This window comes from Pongo abelii, chromosome 14 (genome assembly GCF_028885655.2).
Source record: "Pongo abelii isolate AG06213 chromosome 14, NHGRI_mPonAbe1-v2.0_pri, whole genome shotgun sequence".
Taxonomy (NCBI): domain Eukaryota; kingdom Metazoa; phylum Chordata; class Mammalia; order Primates; family Hominidae; genus Pongo; species Pongo abelii.
In genome coordinates this window covers 119,420,999-119,440,411 of record NC_071999.2, presented here as the reverse complement: position 1 = coordinate 119,440,411, position 19,413 = coordinate 119,420,999, and the positions used below count along the sequence as shown (strand labels likewise).

General features: G+C 50.3%; 1 protein-coding gene across 1 annotated transcript; it reads right to left on the bottom strand.

The window, feature by feature from the left end:
* Positions 1 to 2,924: 2,924 nt before the first annotated feature.
* Positions 2,925 to 18,179, bottom strand: PROZ (protein Z, vitamin K dependent plasma glycoprotein). Its single transcript, XM_002824450.6, has 8 exons — positions 18,110 to 18,179; positions 16,668 to 16,831; positions 15,046 to 15,070; positions 12,480 to 12,593; positions 10,956 to 11,087; positions 10,471 to 10,538; positions 4,966 to 5,083; positions 2,925 to 3,442 (listed from the first exon to the last, which is right to left on the bottom strand). The coding sequence occupies exons 1-8, from the start codon at positions 18,177 to 18,179 to the stop codon at positions 2,931 to 2,933; spliced, it is 1,203 nt and encodes a 400-aa protein (XP_002824496.3). The 3' UTR covers positions 2,925 to 2,930.
* Between the last annotated feature and the right edge of the window lie 1,234 nt (positions 18,180 to 19,413).

Sequence of the window (19,413 nt, the reverse complement as noted above, 5' to 3'; positions counted from 1 at the left end):
GACGCCCTCACTATCACGAGAACAGCATGGGGGAAACCACCTCCGTGATCCAATCACTTCTCCACACGTGGGGATTACAATTCTAGATGGAATTTGGGTGGAGACGCGGAGTCAAGGCCTGTGTCCAGCACGGCAGCATTCAAGTTCACGGGCGTACACATGGGCATGTATCAGTGTGTTTGCATGAATTCAAATATTGGACTTAATCTCTGCCTAAGTGTAAACTAGTTTGGCCCTTTTAAAACATCATCACAGGCTGGACGTGGTGGCTCACATTTATGATCCCAGCACTTTGGGAGGCTGAGGCCAGTAGATTGCTTGAGCCCTGGAGTTCGAGACCAGCCTGGGCAATATGGCAAAATCCATCTCTGCAGAAAATACAAAAATTAGCTGGGCATGGTGGTCCACACCTGTAGTCAGGAGGCTGAGGTGGGAGGGTCAATTGAGCCCAGGAAGCCGAGCCCACAATGAGCTAGCATCGTGCCCTGCACTCCAGCCTTGGGCGACAGACAGAGACCCTGTCTCAAAAAACAAGAAAAACAGTCATCATAGCTAGCTTCCCTTTTCTTGAGTTTTATTGTTTTGTTAGATTTGTTTATGGTGTGGTTTCTAAGCATGTCATTAAATGCCAGTAGAGTAGTTAATTTCATTTCGAAGGCCCCTCATGTCTCTGCTGACAATCTGGGCCTGTAGCTTTCTCTGATCCCGATTTCACAGATTTCACCATTATGCAGGGAGGGTCTTCATATGCTTTGCCTCTGCCCAGCTGTGTTTGAAATAGGTTTTTTTTTTTTTTTTTTGAGACGGAGTCGCTCTGTTGCCCAGGCTGGAGTGCAGTGGCATGATCTCAGTTTACTGCAACCTCTGCCTCCCGGGTTCAAGTGATTCTCCTGCCTCAGCCTCCTGAGTAGCTGGGATTACAGGCGCGAGCCACCACACTTGGCAAAGATTTTTTTTTTTTTTGTATTTTTAGTAGAGATGGAGTGTCACCATGTTGGTCAGGCTGGTCTAGAACTCTTGACCTCGTAATCTGCCCACCTCAGCCTCCCAAAGTGCTGGGATTACAGGCGTGAGCTACTGCGCCTGGCCTGGAATAGTTTTCAAGCAGGGCTTCCACTCTAGTAAATCCAAATTTGTAATAGAAGTACCAGAAGCAAGGTTGCAGACATTTCTGCAGCATTATGTACAGAAAGCCTGCCATGTTCATTAGCTGATTTTAAAATCATTAGTAGGTATTTATAGCAGTGACTTACTTACCTTATTGTAGTTTGAGAATAATACAACCCAACTTCACTAAGACTTTAAAATTCACCCTAGTGAATTTTAAACTGCCCTCCCCATTAATTTGCCTTAAATTACAGTGTTGCTTTTTGCCAAGGACCTTTCAGAGAAATGGGCCATTTCATCTACAGGTTGGAGAAAAGAAGTTTAATTCTGGGGTTAAAGCGTAAATGAAAGAGAGTGTGCTGAAGAACAGTAAGGCTTAAAAACCCAAGTTATGTGTAAATTGTTTTCAACTCAAGAAAATATTTGTGCACCTACATTTTTAATTCCTCTCTCTGCTCTTCAACAATGCTCTGCTCTGTGTCACTCAAGGACACTGGTGGAGAAGCAGCTGTGCCCCTTCCTTAACTAAGTCAGAGTTAAAATGTGAACATTTACACCATTTCTGTCCATTTCAGTGTAAATTCAGACCCTGCTAGGAGCTCCAGTCTCCAAGGAAGTTTCACTGGGGGCTGGACTGCAGCTCTGTCTTTGGTACTTGTGTTGCAGCTGCAGCCTTCATAACAGCAGGTGTTCACTGTGATTCAGCACGTGCTGTCCTGGTCTGTTCTACAAAATACCATGGACTGGGTGATAACAGAAACTCATTTCTCACAGATCTGGGGGCTGGGAAGTTCAAGATCTGGGTGCCGGCAGATTTGGTATCTGCTAAGGGCTCTCTGTCTCCAGGGTAGCACCTCGCTGCAGTGTCCTCGCATGGGAGAAGAGATGGAAGGGGCTGGCGGAGCCCTCATGGCCTAGTCACCTCCCAAGGGCCCCACCTCCCCATATCATCATCTTGGCGTAAGTTCCAATTTCGGAGTTTTGAAGGGACACACACTCCAGCCACAACAGTGCTGGGCGTTGCCCTAGCTGCCCATCAGCCCATTGGCGAGGTGCTGGAACTCCACCCTGGGCGACCCTGAGGCATGAAGAGGTGGAGCAGTTGTCCAAGAGCCACCTGGTGGATGAGCAGAGAGCTGGGTCTCAGTGCTCAGCCCTGACCTGGGGCCCCAGAACCTTCCGTGGGAACCCTCCCAGAGAAGGGCGGGTGCACAACCCCGTGAGATGCCGGTCTGCCTCCTCAGCCTCTCTCGTGCTCTCTGGCCCTTTCCTCTAATGCTGCCTCTCTGGGGTACCCACAGGGTTGTTCTCCTCCATTGCCAACCTGCTTCTAGTGGCTGCTTCTGCACTGAGCCGTGGTCCTCAATCACAGTGGCGACTGGTGAACCAACAGAGGACAGAGGAGGCCACTTTCTGCTGTAACCGGAGATTGCTGTCGCTTCTGCACCAGAACACACTCACCTGTGTGCAGGCTGGGGTGGCTGTTCCCTGAGCACAGGGAACACTGGACTTGGAGAAGGAAAGGATTTCTGGAAACCAGGCTGTTTTATGACTGACAGATTATCTTACTTTATTATTTAATGTATCTCATGTTTTCTTTTAAGGTCTCTGTTGAGATAAAGAGTTCCAGGGAAAGAAAGGTCACAGTGCTTGGTAAATGACCCAGCAAGCGTCGACTCTGCTGCTGCGTGGGCTGAGCGGGTGGTCCGGGGCTGTGATGGCCTCTCAGTGTGTGATGAAGTTTCAGCGTCCTCCATGGTGGCAGTGCCAGCTTGGAATCCCGCTTCCGGTTGTGTTGTTCTTTCTGGCTAGCTGAGTTTCAGTTAGTTCATGGTCTGTTTAAACCAGAGTGAGTACCTGGAGACCTTGGTGACAAGAACCATGCGAGCCTGCCCTCCTGCTGGCTGCGAGCCCAGGATCCCCGTGAGGAACCAGGAGCCTCCGTGTTCTCTGGTGACCACATTTCCCTCCATCCAGTGCATGGCCGCCACGCTGCTTCTCTCACAGTAGGTCCTGGTGGTGACAGTCACATTCAGGACCTGCCCGCACTCCTCCCCCTCCACAAGTGTGACAGGCAGCATGGTCAGCGAGTTGCCCAGGTCAGTGCCATTGCGTGCCCAGCCACTGAGGAGGCCCCTGGTGCGTGGGATGAGGAGGTGCTCAGCGAAGTCCTTCTCAGGGGTGCACACGGGGAGCCCCGCACCTGGGCACTGGATGGGCCACTCCAGCTCCAGCAGTGACAGGTCATTCTCCCCCGTGTCCGCGTCATATCGCATGTGCACATGGACGTGCGTTATCTTGATCATCAGCGGGTCTTGGCTCGTTCTGTTAAAATCTGAAATCATGAACAATCGCCAGTTCTTTACAGTCTGATTTTCAAGGGGACATAATGCTCAGAAACGAGCTTCTCAGGGAGCTATGTGAGGAGGGAGAGACCGGCCCTGGAGGACCCGCAGGCTCACCGCCCCGTGGTGTGGACACTGCCTTTCTGCGGACAGAAAGGCCACTCACAGATTGCACGATTGCAACCAAGTGCCACGGCCTTTAAGAACAGTCAAGGTCAGTTCTTCTGTTTAGGAGTGCGGTGGGGTGTGGTGAAGTGATTAAAAAGTAGGAAGCAGTGATGTGGAACTTCTCCAGGCCAGTCAAACATTGGCTGTTGAGAAGTGGTTTTCACGTTATTTTGTTGATTGAAAAATATTTAAGGGCCAGGCACAGTGGCTCACATCTGTAATCCCAGCGCTTCGGGAGGCCGAGGCAGGTCGATCACTTAAGGCCAGGAGTAAAGACCAGCTTTTCCAACATAGCAAAACCCCGTTTCTACTAAAAATACAAAAAATTAGTGGGATATGGTGGTGCATGCCTGTAGTCCCAGCTACTCGGGAGGCTGAGGCAGGAGAATCGCTTGAAACCAGGAGGTGGAGGTTGCAGTAAGCCGAGATCGTGCCACAGCACTCCAGCCTTGGCGACAGAGTGAGACTGTGTCTCAAAAAAAAAAAAAAAAAAAAAAAAGATGAAGAGTAAAAACATACTTATTTTGAGCTTATTTTGAGGTTCTTCAGAGTCATTATAGAGCATGTTGACAGGTTAATATGGAACTTTGCAGCCTCCCGATGGGGTAGAAACTATTGTGTGTTTGGACAGATAAGGAAATAGGCACATGGCTGGGTGCAGTGACTCACGCCTGTAATCCCAGCCTTTGGGAGGCCAAGGCAGGCGGATCACCGGTAGTCAGGAGTTCAAGACCAGCCTGGCCAACATGGTGAAACCCCATCTCTACAAAAATACAAAGAAATTAGCTGGCCACAGTGGCAGGCGCCTGTAATCCCAGCTACTTGGGAGGCTGAGGCATGAGAATCGCTTGAACCCGGGAGGCAGAGGTTGCAGTGAGCCTAGATCATGCCACTGCACTCCAGCCTGAGGGATAGAGTGAGACTCTGTCTCAAAAAGAAAAAAAAAGAAAGAAATAGGCACAGATAAGCCGATAAGAAGGCCACCGTCTCAGCCCAAGGTCTCAACTGCTGGGGTATTCAAGCCCCATTCTTCCGATTTTTAGTCAATTACCCATCTCTTATGCCACAACTGCTCAATTGCAGTGGGAAATGAAGTCATCCTTATATAAGCTGTGATTTCCTCCCTTGCTGAGTGTGCGTTAGCACTTGCCCATCGCTGGGCCCAGGCTTGTGCTAGGTATTTTACATATGCTTCCTGAGTTTATAAGTATCTCAGTTTTATTGACAGTAAATTCAGTTCTGTGTTGCATTAGAAACAGTCCAGTTTTACATTTTTCATTTCATTCTTAGATTGGATAGTGTATTTCCAATGTGGTTTTATAAAAACTCATGATAAAATACTTACATGTTTTTACACTAATATTCCTGTGTAACAGTGAACATTTTGCTGTTGTCAGTACAAAATTTTCCTGTATTATAACACCACCACAGAAGTCTTTTCCTTCGGAATTTGTTAACTTTACCTTTAAAAATCAAAACAGACAATAAATAGCTGGTGACAATTTGCAGGATTAGGGGCAGTAAAGTCTACTGGTTAGGGATATGGACCCCCAAAGGCAGACAGCCGTATTTGATTCTTGCCCCAGCACTCAAATGGCTACAGGATTATTAACAAATTGCTGACAATCTAAGCTTTTATTTGCTCAGGGATTAAATGGGGCCGGCACGTCCCCTTTCGGCCCAGGTGAAGTAACAGTGATCAGATTTACCCTCCCACCTGAAGCAAAAAATTGACAAAATCTATGGAATGATGGTTTTCTGAGATCGTAATCCCCAAGAAACAACTGTCTCAGCTACTGTCCAGAATTTCCATGGCGCAGAGCAGGACGGGGCATCTCAGTTGGAGCCCCGCTGACTCCCTAAATTGAAGAGAGAAAGCTGATAGCCCAGGGAGGCCACAGTGGCTGCAGTTCGCAGAACAGAGCTCTGCAGAGGAGAGAGCTTGGTAGAGAATGCCGGAGGATGGCCGCATGCCTCGCAGTTTTCAGCAGAGCAGTGGTGATCACATGTGTATGTGGAGACTAATTATGGCTGGGAAAGAACCACCCAAGGGGGTGAGAGGGACCTGTGCTAGACACTCACACAGGCTGGGAACAGCAATTGCTTCCACCAGCTGAGTTAAAACATCCCTGACTCGGCGGGGCACGGGGCAGGATGCATAGAAGGGTTTCACTTCAGTAGTCAGAATAACTAGCTCTAGACTGAGCGCTGCCCTGGTCCTACTGACAAATCTTAAGAGCAATGTGCCAAAGGATGAAAGTATTTCCAACTTAACTGCGTCCCAGGACAATATCCAAGTGTATGTATAGAGCACAAAATATTCAGCACCTAACAGGATAAAATTCACAATGTCTAGAAATCCATTATGGCATACAAACAGGAAAACGTGACCCATAATGAGAAGAAAAATCTCCCAAAACTGAGTCAGCACTGACAGATATTAGTAGACAAGGACAATTAAACAGTGATTGTAACTGTAGTCCAAATGTTCAAAAAGTTAAGTAGAGACAAAAATACATATTTTTAAAAACCTAAATTAAATTTTTGGATGACAGCTACAATGTATGAGGTTAAACATCCACTGGCCAGGATGAATGGCAGATTAGACATTGCAGAAGAACAGATTGATGACCTTGAAGGCATCACAACAGAAACTATCAAAAGTAAAACACGGAGAGAAAGGAGATTTTTGAAAAATGAACAGACCATCTCTGAGCTATGGGATTTCAAACAGCTTAAGATACGTGTAATTAGAGTCCCAAAACAGAGCAGGGAGAAGGAGGAAAGAAAAAAATGTCTGAAAATAATGGGCCAGGCATGGTAGCTCACGCCTGTAATCCCAGTACTTTGGGAGGCTGAGGTGGAAAGATTGCTTGAGCCCAGGAGTTTGAGACCAGCCTGAGCAACATAGCAAGACCCCATCTCTACATGAAATTTAAAAATTAGCTGTGTGTGGTGGTGCACACCTATGGTCCCAGCTACTCGAGAGGCTGAGGTGGGAGGATCACCTGAACCCAGGAGGTTGAGGCTGCAGTGAGCCGTGATCACACCACTACACTCCAGCCCAGGCAACAGGGCGAGACCCTGTCTCAAAAAAAAAAAAAAGCAAATTATGACCAAATATTTTTCAAATTTGACAAACGCTATTGGCCCACAAATACAAGAATCTCAACAAACCCTATGTGCAAGAAACATGAAGAAAACAATACACAGTATAATTAAACTCAAAATCCATGATAGAGGAAATCTTAGAAAGTTAAAAAGCATTTAAAATCTTAGAAGTGCCACGGATAGGGACATGTGAGGAACAGCAGCAGGGTGACGGGAGCCGTCTTGTGGCATGAGGCAGATAGGAAGGCAGTGGGGGCAGGCCCAAGTGCAGAGAGGAGAGGACTGCTGCCAGCTTGGGGCTCTGCGCCAGACGCAATGCCTTTCATAGATGAAGATGAACAAAGACTCCAGACAAACGCAAGAAGGCTTCCCCAGACGCCTCATAGCACAGCAGATAACAAAGGGGCCCTTTAGGCAGGAGGAATACGATACCAGAGGGAGGCCTGGATCTACACAAAGCAGCAAGGAACACTGGAAAAGGTTATCACATCCCATTAAATATTTATCCACATTCCACTATATATGTAAGGTTTTTTTCTTATTCTTTAAACTTCTTTACAGGATACTGTATAAACAAAAATAATGGAAGTATAGAGTGGCATTTATAACATCTGTAGATGTAAGACCTATGCCAAAACCAGCCCCCAGGTCAGGAGGGGAGGAATGGGGCATGATTGCTGTAAGGACTCATGCTACAGCGAGCGGATGTGGCGTCGGCAAAGGTGGAGTGGACTGTGATAGGGTAAAGATGTATTCTCCAAACTGTGAAGCAACCGCCAACAAAGAACCAGAGATGATAAACCAACAAAGGAGAGAAAACAGAATCATAACAATATATAGTTAATCTAACAGAAGGCAGAAAAAGGGGAAAAGAACAGATGAGAAAAATAAAAGATAGCAAGATGATAGCTTTAACCCTAAACATATCAACAATTACAGTAAATGTAAAATGGCCTAAATACCCCAATTAAAAGGCAGAGATTTTTCAGACTGGATAAAAATGAAAGCCAATTATATACTACCTATAAAACATGTACCTTATTTATTTTTTAAACATGCACTTTATAAAAATACAAATAGGTTAAAAGTAGAAGATTGGAAAAAGATAAGTCATGCTAACACTAATAATTAGAAAGCTAAAGTGTCTGTATCAATATCAGACAAAGGGGATTTTAGAGCAAATAATATTACCAGGGATACAAAAGGAGAAAATGAGAAGTTGTTTGAAGGATTAAATGAAATAAAGCAGATACCCACATAGTACGGGTACTGGCTCTGGAAGTATTAAGTGTTAAAATTTTCAACGGTCTAATAAAATGCAAAATGCTAAGCCAAGTGACAAAGTTTTTTTTTCAACTTTACCGTGGCATCATTCCTGGAACTCTTTATGTGTTTATGAATAATAGCTGCCACTTGTTGAATACCTACCATAAGTCAAGAACATTATCTGTAATCCTCACTGCAACTCTAGGGGTGAGATCCTCACTTTGAAGGGGATAAAACCAAGTTTGAGAGAAGACGGCACTTGCGCCGTCGGTCTGCCAGACTTTTAGTAAAATTTCTTCCCTAGGATGTAAGAAACAAGGAAGTTCTAAAGATAATCTTCAACCCTATATCCTGCTAGGTCACTTAATTATTCTCGTTTTCAAAGTTTGTTTTAGGAAAATTCCATATATTCAGTTAAATAACTTCAGAACAATTTATAATACTGAAGTAAAAAATCTAATAGTACGTAGCCTGCCTAAGTCAGTGTCCTGTGTCTTAAACACACCAGCTGTGTTTAGAGAATGCCTCCTCCCTGGTTATATGGCTCTTAGCCTTGCTGGTATGAGTGCTACGGTTGCAGACTAGAACCATGCCCTGTCTTCCCTTGGGTAAGCTGGGAAGCTGGAGACAGCCTGCAGGTGGTAGAGCCAGACCCTGTCACTACCTATGGAGGACCACTGCACTCTGGGCCTCCCAAGTACCAACCCTCAGCGCACTCATGGGGCAGACAGCAATAGGAAGAACTGTCTTAGAAAGCCTGGGCAGGAAAGGTGATAAAAGATTGAGAGGAAGTTCGTAAAGTTGGTGATAGACCATTCCTGCTTCCATCCCTGCCTGCCATCACTCCGTCTGCTTTGCCTCCCTTCAGTCTCTTCCTTTCCACCCCGGAGCTGGGTGGCTTCAAGTCCTTGAGCTCCATCCTGTTCTCTGCCAGGCCACACGACTGCCAGAGTGAGTGGGCTGGGCACAGCTGTCTTGTAAGAGTCGGGTGAGACTGAAGGATGTCACACACACAAACCTCAGGGGCTTGTTACTCACAGGCCCTCACGAGGGGGGGCCCTGAGGCTGTGCCATCCACACGGCAGCCACACTCGGGTACGGAGCATTGTGGACACGAGGGCTGCACCTCAGTGTAAATTCACACCAGATTCCAAAGATTCAGTGTAAAGGAAAAAGGCAAATAACCTCAATAATGTTTGTATTCATTACATGGGGAAATAATAACATATTGGGTTAAATAAAATATATTATCAAAATTTCACATGCTTTTACTTACATTATTGTGGCTACTAGAAAATTTTAAATTATGTGGTTTACATTGCATTTCTATTGGACGAGGCTGTTCTGAAGGATATACTCAGGCAGAAGGAGATAATTGTGTTAGAGGCGTGAAAGGCAAGGAAAGTAGAAAATGAGGTTAAGTAAATCAAAGCCAGTGTTGGTGGTATAAAACCATAATAAGAAAAATCGTAATATCTATTTTGTGAAGCTATACAGAAAGCAAGAAAAGAATAAAATACTGGCCAGACAGCAAATGGACCCAGAATGAGGTGCTGGGAATTAGCCTGAAGAGGGAGAAATAGCTGACTTTACATGTGCTAAATATGGATGTTTATGTGTCAAGAGTGACCATTAAATAGAAAGTAAATGTTGAGGCCGGGCGTGGTGGCTCACGCCTGTAATCCCAGCACTTTGGGAGGCCGAGGCGGGTGGGTCACTTGAGGTCAGGCGTTCGAGACCATCCTGTCCAACATGGCAAAACCCCGTCTCTACTAAAAATATAAAAATCAGCCGGGCGTGGTGGCACATTCCTGTAATCCCAGCTACTCAGGAGGCGGAGGCAGGAAAAGCGCTGGTGTCCAGGAGGCGGAGGTTGCAGTGAGCCGGGACTGGACCACTGCACTTCAGGCTGGGTGACAGATTGAGACTCCATCTCAAAAAAAAAACAAACCAAAAACAAATGAGTGGTTAACTTGTAAACCAGCCAAGGAGGGGAAAAGGAGAACAAAAATGAATGCCAAACTAGAGAAATTTAGTGAACAAAGTAACAAAGCTAGAATGCCAGGCCAGCAGCCTAGAGCAGAGCCAGTGCCTGAGCTGGTGCTCAAGCTGCCGCTCAGCTGCTCTGTGGCAACACCCAGGTCCCCAGGTTGGGGCAGCCCATCACCGAAGTGCTTCCCAGGCGTGCTGTGATTTCGAGATGCTTATGTTCTGAGAAAATGACATTGGTAACAGTTTGGAACTGCAGAGGAAAGGTCTTGGGGGTTGTAAATAATGCTATCCTTTTGTATTAGTTATGAACTCGGCATTAGAACATGGTTGGAAGTGTGAATAGAGGTTAATCAGTGCAGTCAATAGTCCATCAAAGTCAGGATGCCTGATTCACTTAGTTGTTAACATTTCTATTTAGGAAATGACAAGTAAGGGGAAAGTTGTAACAATAAATTGAAGCACGCGGAGAGCGCTCTGTTACCTGCCACGGGAGGTCCTGTAGATCCAGTGCACGCTTCTCGGAGGTCAGCATCCCGCAGGCACACTGGTCTGCATTTGTGGCAGCAACATGAGAATAAAAATCAGTGCCTTCCCAGCGAATATCGGACTCTGTCTATGGTGTTAACCATTGCATAATTCCGTCTATGGTACTAACTATTGTAATCTTATTCTTAATGCTGATGAATGTGCAATAATTCACACAGACACGCAGACTGGAGTTAAACCACCCCCTCACGGCACTCATGGTTTTAGCTCAGAGTGGTCCGAGCAAGCACTAGTGACAGAAATTGCACTTTCTAGCATTGCCATTGCTCCAGCGTGGAGACAAGGACCACCTGAGTCGTGGCAATTCCTTATCACAAATCCGCGGGCTTCACCCAGAAGCCTACTACAGAAAAAGGAAGGAGGATGTGGGCGGGGTCGCCGGCATAGGAAGCCAGAGGCCGCTGTGGTCTGAGCACTCACCGTGGGGAACGCACTGTTTGTGGTCCTCACCAAGCCTGTAGCCCTGAGCACAGCTGCACGTGTAGGATTCCTGTCCCGGGAGGCAGAAGTGTTGACACCCATCAATCCGCTCTGGGTGGCATTCATTTTTAGCTGAAAAGGAAAAAAAAAAAACCCAGAAATGCTAGCTTGGAAATAGTCATTTTATCACAGCCTTGCACACAGTTCTGGTGTTTTGGTCCCTGTTCATTTTATCACAGCCTTGCACACAGAGTTCTGGTGTGTTGGTCCATGTGTTCTCATTCTCTTCAGATAGTTGTCCTTTGTGTCAGTGTTTCCCACATGTCCGTATTTCAGGAATGTGCATGTAGAACAAAGACTCCATGAGTGAGGCCGGGCGCGGTGGCTCACACTTGTAATCCCAGCACTTTGGGAGGCCGAGGTGGGCGGATCATGAAGTCAGGAGATCGAGACCAGCCTGGCCAACATGGTGAAACCCCATCTCTACTAAAATTACAAAAATTAGCCAGGCATGGTGGCGCGTGCCTGTAGTCCCAGCTACTCGGGAGGCTGAGGCAGGAGAATCACTTGAACCCGGGAGGCGAAAGGTTGCAGTGAGCTGACATCATGTCACTGCACTCCAGCCCGGTGACAGCGAGACTCCATCTCAAAAATAAAATAAAAATTAAAAAAAAAAAAGACTCCGTGAGTGATGACACTTCTATTTGTCCTTTTTCCACATGGACTGTAATCCATGCACCTGTTTTGTCTGCTGGCTTGCATTGGCTATTCCCTTTAAATTGCTGCTGCTTCAAGGAGGGGACGTGGGATGGGAGGGGGTTAGTGTGACATCGGTGGTGGCTGAGCAGCTGGGATGGGGGCTTTCCACCAAGAGGGAGAAGATTAAGAAAGGGGCACATCGTGGGTGAAGGTCAAAGCCCCCTTTGGTACGTCGTAAATTTGGGGTGTCTGTGAAGGCACTAGCTGGGGCATCAAGGAGGCAGATGGAGCAGAAATCTGGACTTCGGAGGAGAGGGCTGGGCTGGAAGGAAGGTTTTCCCCAGAGAAACGGGCTCCGAGTTGACCAGTGGTGCTGAGAATGGAGCACGCTTGTTGCTGTAGTTGGCGATGACGGACACTGACATTTGGCGGGTATTTAAGGATATTTGTTTATATGCTTGCGTCTTCCCTGTCTGCAGTCTCCCACTGGGGGTCTGGCACTGAGGACGCCTGTGTGTGACCCCCAGCCTGTGAGCAGATTGTGAATGGTTGAGGCAGGGGTGGGGAGGAGAGGGGCTCATGCCATGAAAAGTATGGGGGCCTGTCTGGAAGGGGCAGCTCAGAATGCAGCCAGCCCCCTGGGCGTGGTTTCTGGAGGAGAATCTGGTTGGGATGAGAGGAATCCCCTGGGGTGAGCCAAATCGCGGTTCACACAGGCACCTTCGTGTCTACACCCCAGGAGGGGCCCACTGGGACCCTGGCCGAGGATGTGAGGCCCACCTGCCCAGGGAGGCCCCTGGGGGAAGGGGACGGCCGGGGCCTCACCCAGCTCGCAGTTGCTGCCCTCGTAGCCGGGGGAGCAGGTGCAGGTGTAGCCCCAGATGCTGTCCTGGCAAGATCCGTTGTGGAGGCAGGGCTGGGAGATGCACGGGGAGCCACCTGCAGTAGGAGGATGGGGGTTGGGGTGGTGGTGACAGGAATGGGGACCTGAGCAGGAGGAGGGCGGGGGTGGTGACAGGAACGGGGACCTGAGCAGGAGGAGGATGGAGTGGGGGGTGGCAGCAGGGACGGGGACCTGAGCACCTGAGCAGGAGGAGGGTGGGGTGACAGGAACAGGGACCAGAGCAGGAGGAGGACAGAGTGGAACAGGAATGGGGACCTGAGCAGGAGGAGGATGTGGGGGGAGGTGGCAGGGACGGGAACCTGAGCAGGAGGAGGATGGGGGCGGTGGCAGGGACGGGAATCTGAGCAGGAGGAGGATGTGGGGAGGTGGCAGGAACGGGAACCTGAGCAGGAGGAGGATGTGGGGAGGTGGCAGGAACGGGAACCTGAGCAGGAGGAGGATGTGGGGAGGTGGCAGGGACGGGGACCTGAGCAGGAGGAGGATGGGGGGAGGTGGCAGGGACGGGAATCTGAGCAGGAGGAGGATGGGGGAAGGTGGCAGGGACGGGAATCTGAGCAGGAGGAGGATGGGGGAAGGTGGCAGGGACGGGAATCTGAGCAGGAGGAGGATGGGGGAAGGTGGCAGGGACGGGAATCTGAGCAGGAGGAGGATGGGGGGAGGTGGAAGGGACGGGGACCTGAGCAGGAGGAGGATGTGGGGAGGTGGCAGGGACGGGGACCTGAGCAGGAGGAGGATGAGGGGAGGTGGCAGGGACAGGAATCTAAGCAGGAGAAGGATGGGGGGAGGTGACAGGGACGGGGACCTGAGCAGGAGGAGGATGGGGGGAGGTGGCAGGGACGGGGACCTGAGCAGGAGGAGGATGAGGGGAGGTGGCAGGGACGGGGACCTGAGCAGGAGGAGGATGGGGGGAGGTGGCAGGGACGGGGACCTGAGCAGGAGGAGGATGGGGGGTGGTGGCAGGGACGGGGACCTGAGCAGGAGGAGGATGGGGGGAGGTGGCAGGGACGGGGACCTGAGCAGGAGGAGGATGGGGGGAGGTGGCAGGGACGGGGACCTGAGCAGGAGGAGGATGAGGGGAGGTGGCAGGGACGGGAATCTGAGCAGGAGGAGGATGGGGGGAGGTGGCAGGGACGGGGACCTGAGCAGGCGGAGGATGGGGGGGCAGGGGGTGGCAGGGACGGGGACCTGAGCAGGAGGAAGATGGGGGGTCAGGGGGTGGCAGGGACGGGGACTGAGCAGGAGGAGGATGGGGGGTGGTGGCAGGGACGGGGACCTGAGCAGGAGGAGGATGGGGGGAGGTGGCAGGGACGGGGACCTGAGCAGGAGGAGGATGGGGGGGCAGGGGGTGGCAGGGACGGGGACCTGAGCAGGAGGAGGATGGGGGGGCAGGGGGTGGCAGGGACGGGGACCTGAGCAGGAGGAGGATGGGGGGGCAGGGGGTGGCAGGGACGGGGACCTGAGCAGGAGGAGGATGGGGGGGCAGGGGGTGGCAGGGACGGGGACTGAGCAGGAGGAGGATGAGGGGTGGTGGCAGGGACGGGGACTGAGCAGGAGGAGGATGGGGGGTGGTGGCAGGGACGGGGACCTGAGCAGGAGGAGGATGGGGGGTGGTGGCAGGGACGGGGACCTGAGCAGGAGGAGGATGGGGGGAGGTGGCAGGGACGGGGACCTGAGCAGGAGGAGGATGGGGGGGCAGGGGGTGGCAGGGACAGGGACTGAGCCCGCTCATGCTGCTCCGCATGCCGTCGCCCAGCTCCCAGGACGCTCCCCGCTCAGGACATAGGGCCTGGCTGCCGGTGCCTCCCGCTCTGCTAGGCGCCCTTTCTTCGTCCGCATGCGGCCCCCTCTGTCCTGCCCCATCAGCCCTTCTCTGGCCTCCCAGGCCTCTCCCGCTTCCTTCTGTGCCCAGTTGTCCCCGTGCTTGCCTGGTGGTGGCTGCAGCTCTTTGCTTCCTCATTCCCAGGTGGGTCCTTACCCTGGCCTCCCCCAGCCCCGTGGGTCTCCATCTATGTCCCTTCCGTCCCATGCTCTTCTGCAGTTGCCCACCTAGAGCTCCTCCCTCGGGAAGAGTCTCCTAACCAAAGTCTCCATCGGAGCCATGACTTTCCAAAATTGGAGACGAGTTCTGACCCTGCTGCAGCATGAGGCTTCCCAGGAGCCCAGGAGCCCAGGAGCCAGGCGGCTGGAGGAGCTGTTGTGGAGGGGGCCTCCTGGCCTGTGGCCCGTGTCCCAGAGTGCCCAGAAACTACCCAGATGCTGGGCAAGACAAACCAGGCACTGCCTGTGGCCCTGGTGGCAGAGCCCGGGGGCTTCCTGACCTGGTCCTTGGGGAGAGTCAGAGCTGCGCCCTTCCCTGGAGAGACATTGTGGGTCCCGGAGCCAAAGGCTTGGCATCCGCTGACCTGGGGTCATGAAGCGTCCTAAGCCCACCCCCTCACCTCATCCCGAGGAATTAATACTTCCGAGGAGACGAAGGAAACCACTTACCCTTATATCGTCTCCAGAATTCATCCTTTAGAGTTAAAACATAAAAATGTTACAAATGGGATATTTGTTTTTCTATATTCTTTCCCGTAGATGAACTTGAAGGTAAGAATATATCGGTTTTATTCACCTAATAGGACAACAGTGGTTGAAACAATGCACAATTTTCCTGTTTTACAGCCTATTGTTTATGTTAAATGTATAGTAACTAAATGTGTCTGTAAGATATATTACTCAATATGTGCTTACCACCACCTATTTGAGGAAGGCCAGAGTCTATGACGTGGCACAAACCCACCACACACAGCCCCTAACGTGGCCCTTCTCTCCTAGAGCCAATCTCCACGCCACCCTCCACAAAAGCACATGATATAGAAGTCACATCACCTTTTCACTTTTTATAAACCAAGTTGAATTTTAAAGATATATACCTGTGTAGGGAGTGGGGACACTTAGTTTGGGGTAACAGTATCTAAAATTAGGAGAATTATTCACACTGGAAGCCTAGAAAGAAAATGTATAAAAAATGGTATCTCCCAAGATCATATTTGGACTTCTGACAACTTGAATAATGTCATAAGTAGTAAATGAAAAACAATTTTCTCTACCAGGAAGTTTGAAAAATGAAATTTAGGGCAAAATACTTTGAAAAATTTTTACACTTTTCACATGCCTTCAGGATTTCTCTGAGTTGTATTAAAAATGGTCTATTTCATAAGAGTTCTCTTATAGATAGGTATTTAAGAAACTAGAATTTTAAAAACATTAACAATTATACTAGAGAAACAGGTCAACATTTAATTAAGAATCAACTTTAGGCTGGGAACGGTGGCTCAAGCCTGTAATCCCAGCACTTTGGAAGGCCGAGGCGGGTGGATCACAAGGTCAAGAGATCGAGACCATCCTGGCCAACATGGTGAAACCCCGTCTCTACTAAAAATACAAAAAAATTAGCCGGGCATGGTGGCGGGCGCCTGTAGTCCCAGCTACTTGGGAGGCTGAGGCAGGAGAATCACTTGAACCCGGGATGCGGAGCTTGCAGTGAGCTGAGATCATGCCACTGCACTCCAGCCTGGGGGACAGAGTGAGACTCTGTCTAAAAAAAATACAAAAATAAATAAATAAATAAATAAAATAGCAAATTCTTACTTGTGTTATTTAGAGCATACACGCAGTCACATGTGAAGAAAATCATTTATGTAATCCCAAGCATGGATTAGGATTTTCTTACTATGTGGCATCCCAGAGAGGACGTTTCTGTTTTCAAGTTTTTTTAAGGTATTGAAACCACTAAGTCTCCATTAAAATCACGAAATTCTCTGAAAGCCACCACCAGCTGGGCGGTGTGTATGTTGGGTGTCTGATCAGTGTGTGGGCCTTGCCTGACCTGAAGAAGAGTCCAGTGGGCTCTGAGCTGACTTCCGGCCCCACTCGCTGCTGTAGGGAAGGGTGGATTAAGCTGCTTCTCTAAATTGTTTTCTCATCTGTAAAGCTGGGATTGTGTCAACCTCATTGGTAAGTAAATAGGCTAATTAATTCAGCTTAATCTCTGAGAAATGATGCTCCCTGGGCCAGCAGAAGTCTAAATAATGAGGAGGCCTGTGGTTTGTGGTGGGGGTACATACAGTGACTACTTCATTTTCAAACACTTCTCTTGCTTCTTCATAGACACAGATTTCTTCATAACATTCTTTTTCCAAGTTTCCCTCGAAGAGTTCTTCCAGAAGATAGGAGCCCGCACGCTTCCACCTCACCAGAACGTCGTTTGCTTTGGAGGCCGGGAGAAATACTACAGACAGACAAGAAGGCAGGTGACTGGGAGCACCGAGGGCCCTGCTTTCCAGAACTGCCTGGCTTCCTCCCCGGCTGGCCGCCAGCCCCAGCTCCCTCCGTCTCCACAGGCTCTCAGCCTGTGAGGGCCTTAGGGCCACCCGGCTACTCCCTCCCCCGAGGTAGGCAAGCACTTCATCCTCTGGGTGAATGGACCAGCCGCGGGATCAGTGCGGATACACTAAGGTTCTGCAGAGAGGCCACGGGCCTCAGTCAGGAAAGTGGAGGAGGGAGGGCTCCAACTGGGTTTTGGGTCCGAGTGCAAAGGAAGGCCGAGCTGGGGTCAAAGGTCACCGTGCTGAGAACTGGGGACCAAGAGCCATCAGCTCCTGTGCTGCCTCTGTGCACAGCATTTAACATCTTGATAAAACACATAAAGAAGAAACTTATACATTGCAGCAAGGCTCTGTGATTTCCAGGAGGAGAAGGCAAACCAGTCGGCCCGCGGCAGTGGTCTCTGGAGCCTCTTCCCACCTGAGGGTCCTAAAGCATGTTCTCTCCCTCTCCGGAGGGTCAAAGCCCAGGCCCTTCCCATCCTCCCTCCTTTTCTCTTGGTGCTGAGGGTTACAGCAGGGGCGGCTCAGCTAAGTCCGGCTACGGTAAGTGCTGGGCAGGGCGAGGGGGGTCACCCTCTCAGGGCGGGAGACCATGGGGCCAGCGGGAGACCATGGGGCCAGTGGGGACGCTGGGTGTTTTGACTTGCAGCTTTCCTGGACGCCTTTGCAGGCAGAGTCAGAATGGAGTCCATGTCTGTTCCTTCAGTGAAGTGGCTGGTGGTAGAAGGGTGGCAGGCAGGCAGGGTGGCTGCTCCCTGGCTATGTCTCCTGACTCAAGACTGGGCATTCCTGGCCAGCCTGGCCAAGGCTCTCTCTGCCCACATTGCAGTCTGGGCTCAGCCTGCCCCACCCCCTCTCCCGTCCAATGCCCAAACCAGGCCTCCCCCCACTCCTCTCCCTTTCCCCCTCCCCTCTCCCCGGCCTTTCCTGGCTGAATCCCCTGCACACCCGCTTCTTTCCATTTGGGCATCTCTTGGGAGGACCCCAAGTGACACCATCATGTCCCAAATACTTGTCACCAAATGATAAAGATCCAAACAGCTTTTTCAGGGGAATTAAGACTAGTCTGGGCACTCAGGGCTCCTCCGGCTCCTGGAAAAACGTCATCTACAAATCCACCGTGGACTGAGTCAAGAAAGACACAGCGCAGGCACAACAGACAGGTAAGCCAGATGCCTCACCTGAGGGCTCCGCACGATGGAAGGCGAGTACCAGGACCAGGCCCTGGAGCAGCGGGACGCAGCCTGCCATTCCCACCCGGAGTGCTGGGACAAGGCTACAAACACAGCCAAAGTCCAGGCTGGGGGAGGTGCCGGTAGCAGGAGCCTCGGGGCACGACCTGTGCAGCTGTGTGCTTCCCTCTTGACGTTTTCTGTTTGAGGCCAGGCAGAGAAATGAACGGTGAAGGCTCAGAGGACCCTGGGAGATATTTAGGGAGACAGAGAACGGAAGGTAAAGGCAGCAGGTGCAAGGTGGAAGGTGGTACCCATGCCCGTGTGTGGTCAATGGAGGTGAGACAGGCCCTGGGGACACAGCAGTGGGCGGGACAGAAAAAGTCACATGCAGCTTACGTTCTAGGTGTGTGTGGAATACACAGAAAAGAACGAGGGAAAGAGAAAGGAGGGAGTGAGGGAGGGAAGGCAGGAGGATGGAAGGAAGGAAGGGGACAAAAGGAAGGGAGGGAGGGAGGGAGGGAGGGAGGGAGGGAGGGAGGGAGGGAGGGAGGGAGGAGGGAGAAAGCGGGGAAGGGCCAAATAGTGTCTGTCACTACAGCTCAGCACCATTGTAGCAGAGGCAGCATAGACAATCGTGAATGAACACTTGGCTGTGTGCCAATAAAGCTTTATTTATAAGAGCTATTAAGGGGCCAGATTTGGCCCCAGGGTTGTAGTTTGCTGCTTTCAGATGTAGGCCCTTTGTATTAGTCCCTTCTTACACTGTTATGAAGAAATAGCCAAGACTGGGTAATTTAAGAAAAGAGGTTTAGTTGACTCCCAGTTCCACATGGCTGGGGAGGCCTCAGGAAACTTACAATTATGGCAGAAGGCACCTCTTCACAGGTGGCAGCAGAGAGAATGACTGCAAGCAGGGGAAATGCCAGATGCTTATAAAACCATCAAATCTCTTGAGACTCACTCACTATCCCAGGAACAGCATGGTGGAAACCACCCCCATGATTCAATTACCTCCCACCGGGTCCCTCCCAGGACATGTGGGGATTATGGGGATTACAATTCAAGATGAGATTTCGGTGGGGACACAGCCAAACCATATCAGCCCTTGAAGCCTGAGGTAAGAACCTGGTGTTTCATTTTCACTGTGTTGGGAAGATATTGGAGGGAACAGGAATTGACATGGAAAGATTTGTGCTCTGAAGAGATCACTGTGGCTGCTGTGTGGAGAACAGAACATTCCAGAGAAGTCAAAAGGGAGGCTGCTGGCTAGTCCAGGAGGGGGTGAGGGTGCAGCCATGCAGCAGGAAGCA

What these genes read in the sequence shown, in the direction of transcription:
- PROZ (XM_002824450.6), bottom strand. Translation starts at nt 18,179, where the DNA reads ATGGCAGGCTGCGTCCCGCTGCTCCAGGGCCTGGTCCTGGTACTCGCC. An exon ending in CAAACAGTGCGTTCCCCACG is followed by an intron (nt 10,539 to 10,955) that starts GTGAGTGCTCAG and finishes CCACAAATGCAG; the next exon opens with ACCAGTGTGCCTGCGGGATG. An exon ending in GAATATTAGTGTAAAAACAT is followed by an intron (nt 3,443 to 4,965) that starts GTAAGTATTTTA and finishes TCATGATTTCAG; the next exon opens with ATTTTAACAGAACGAGCCAA.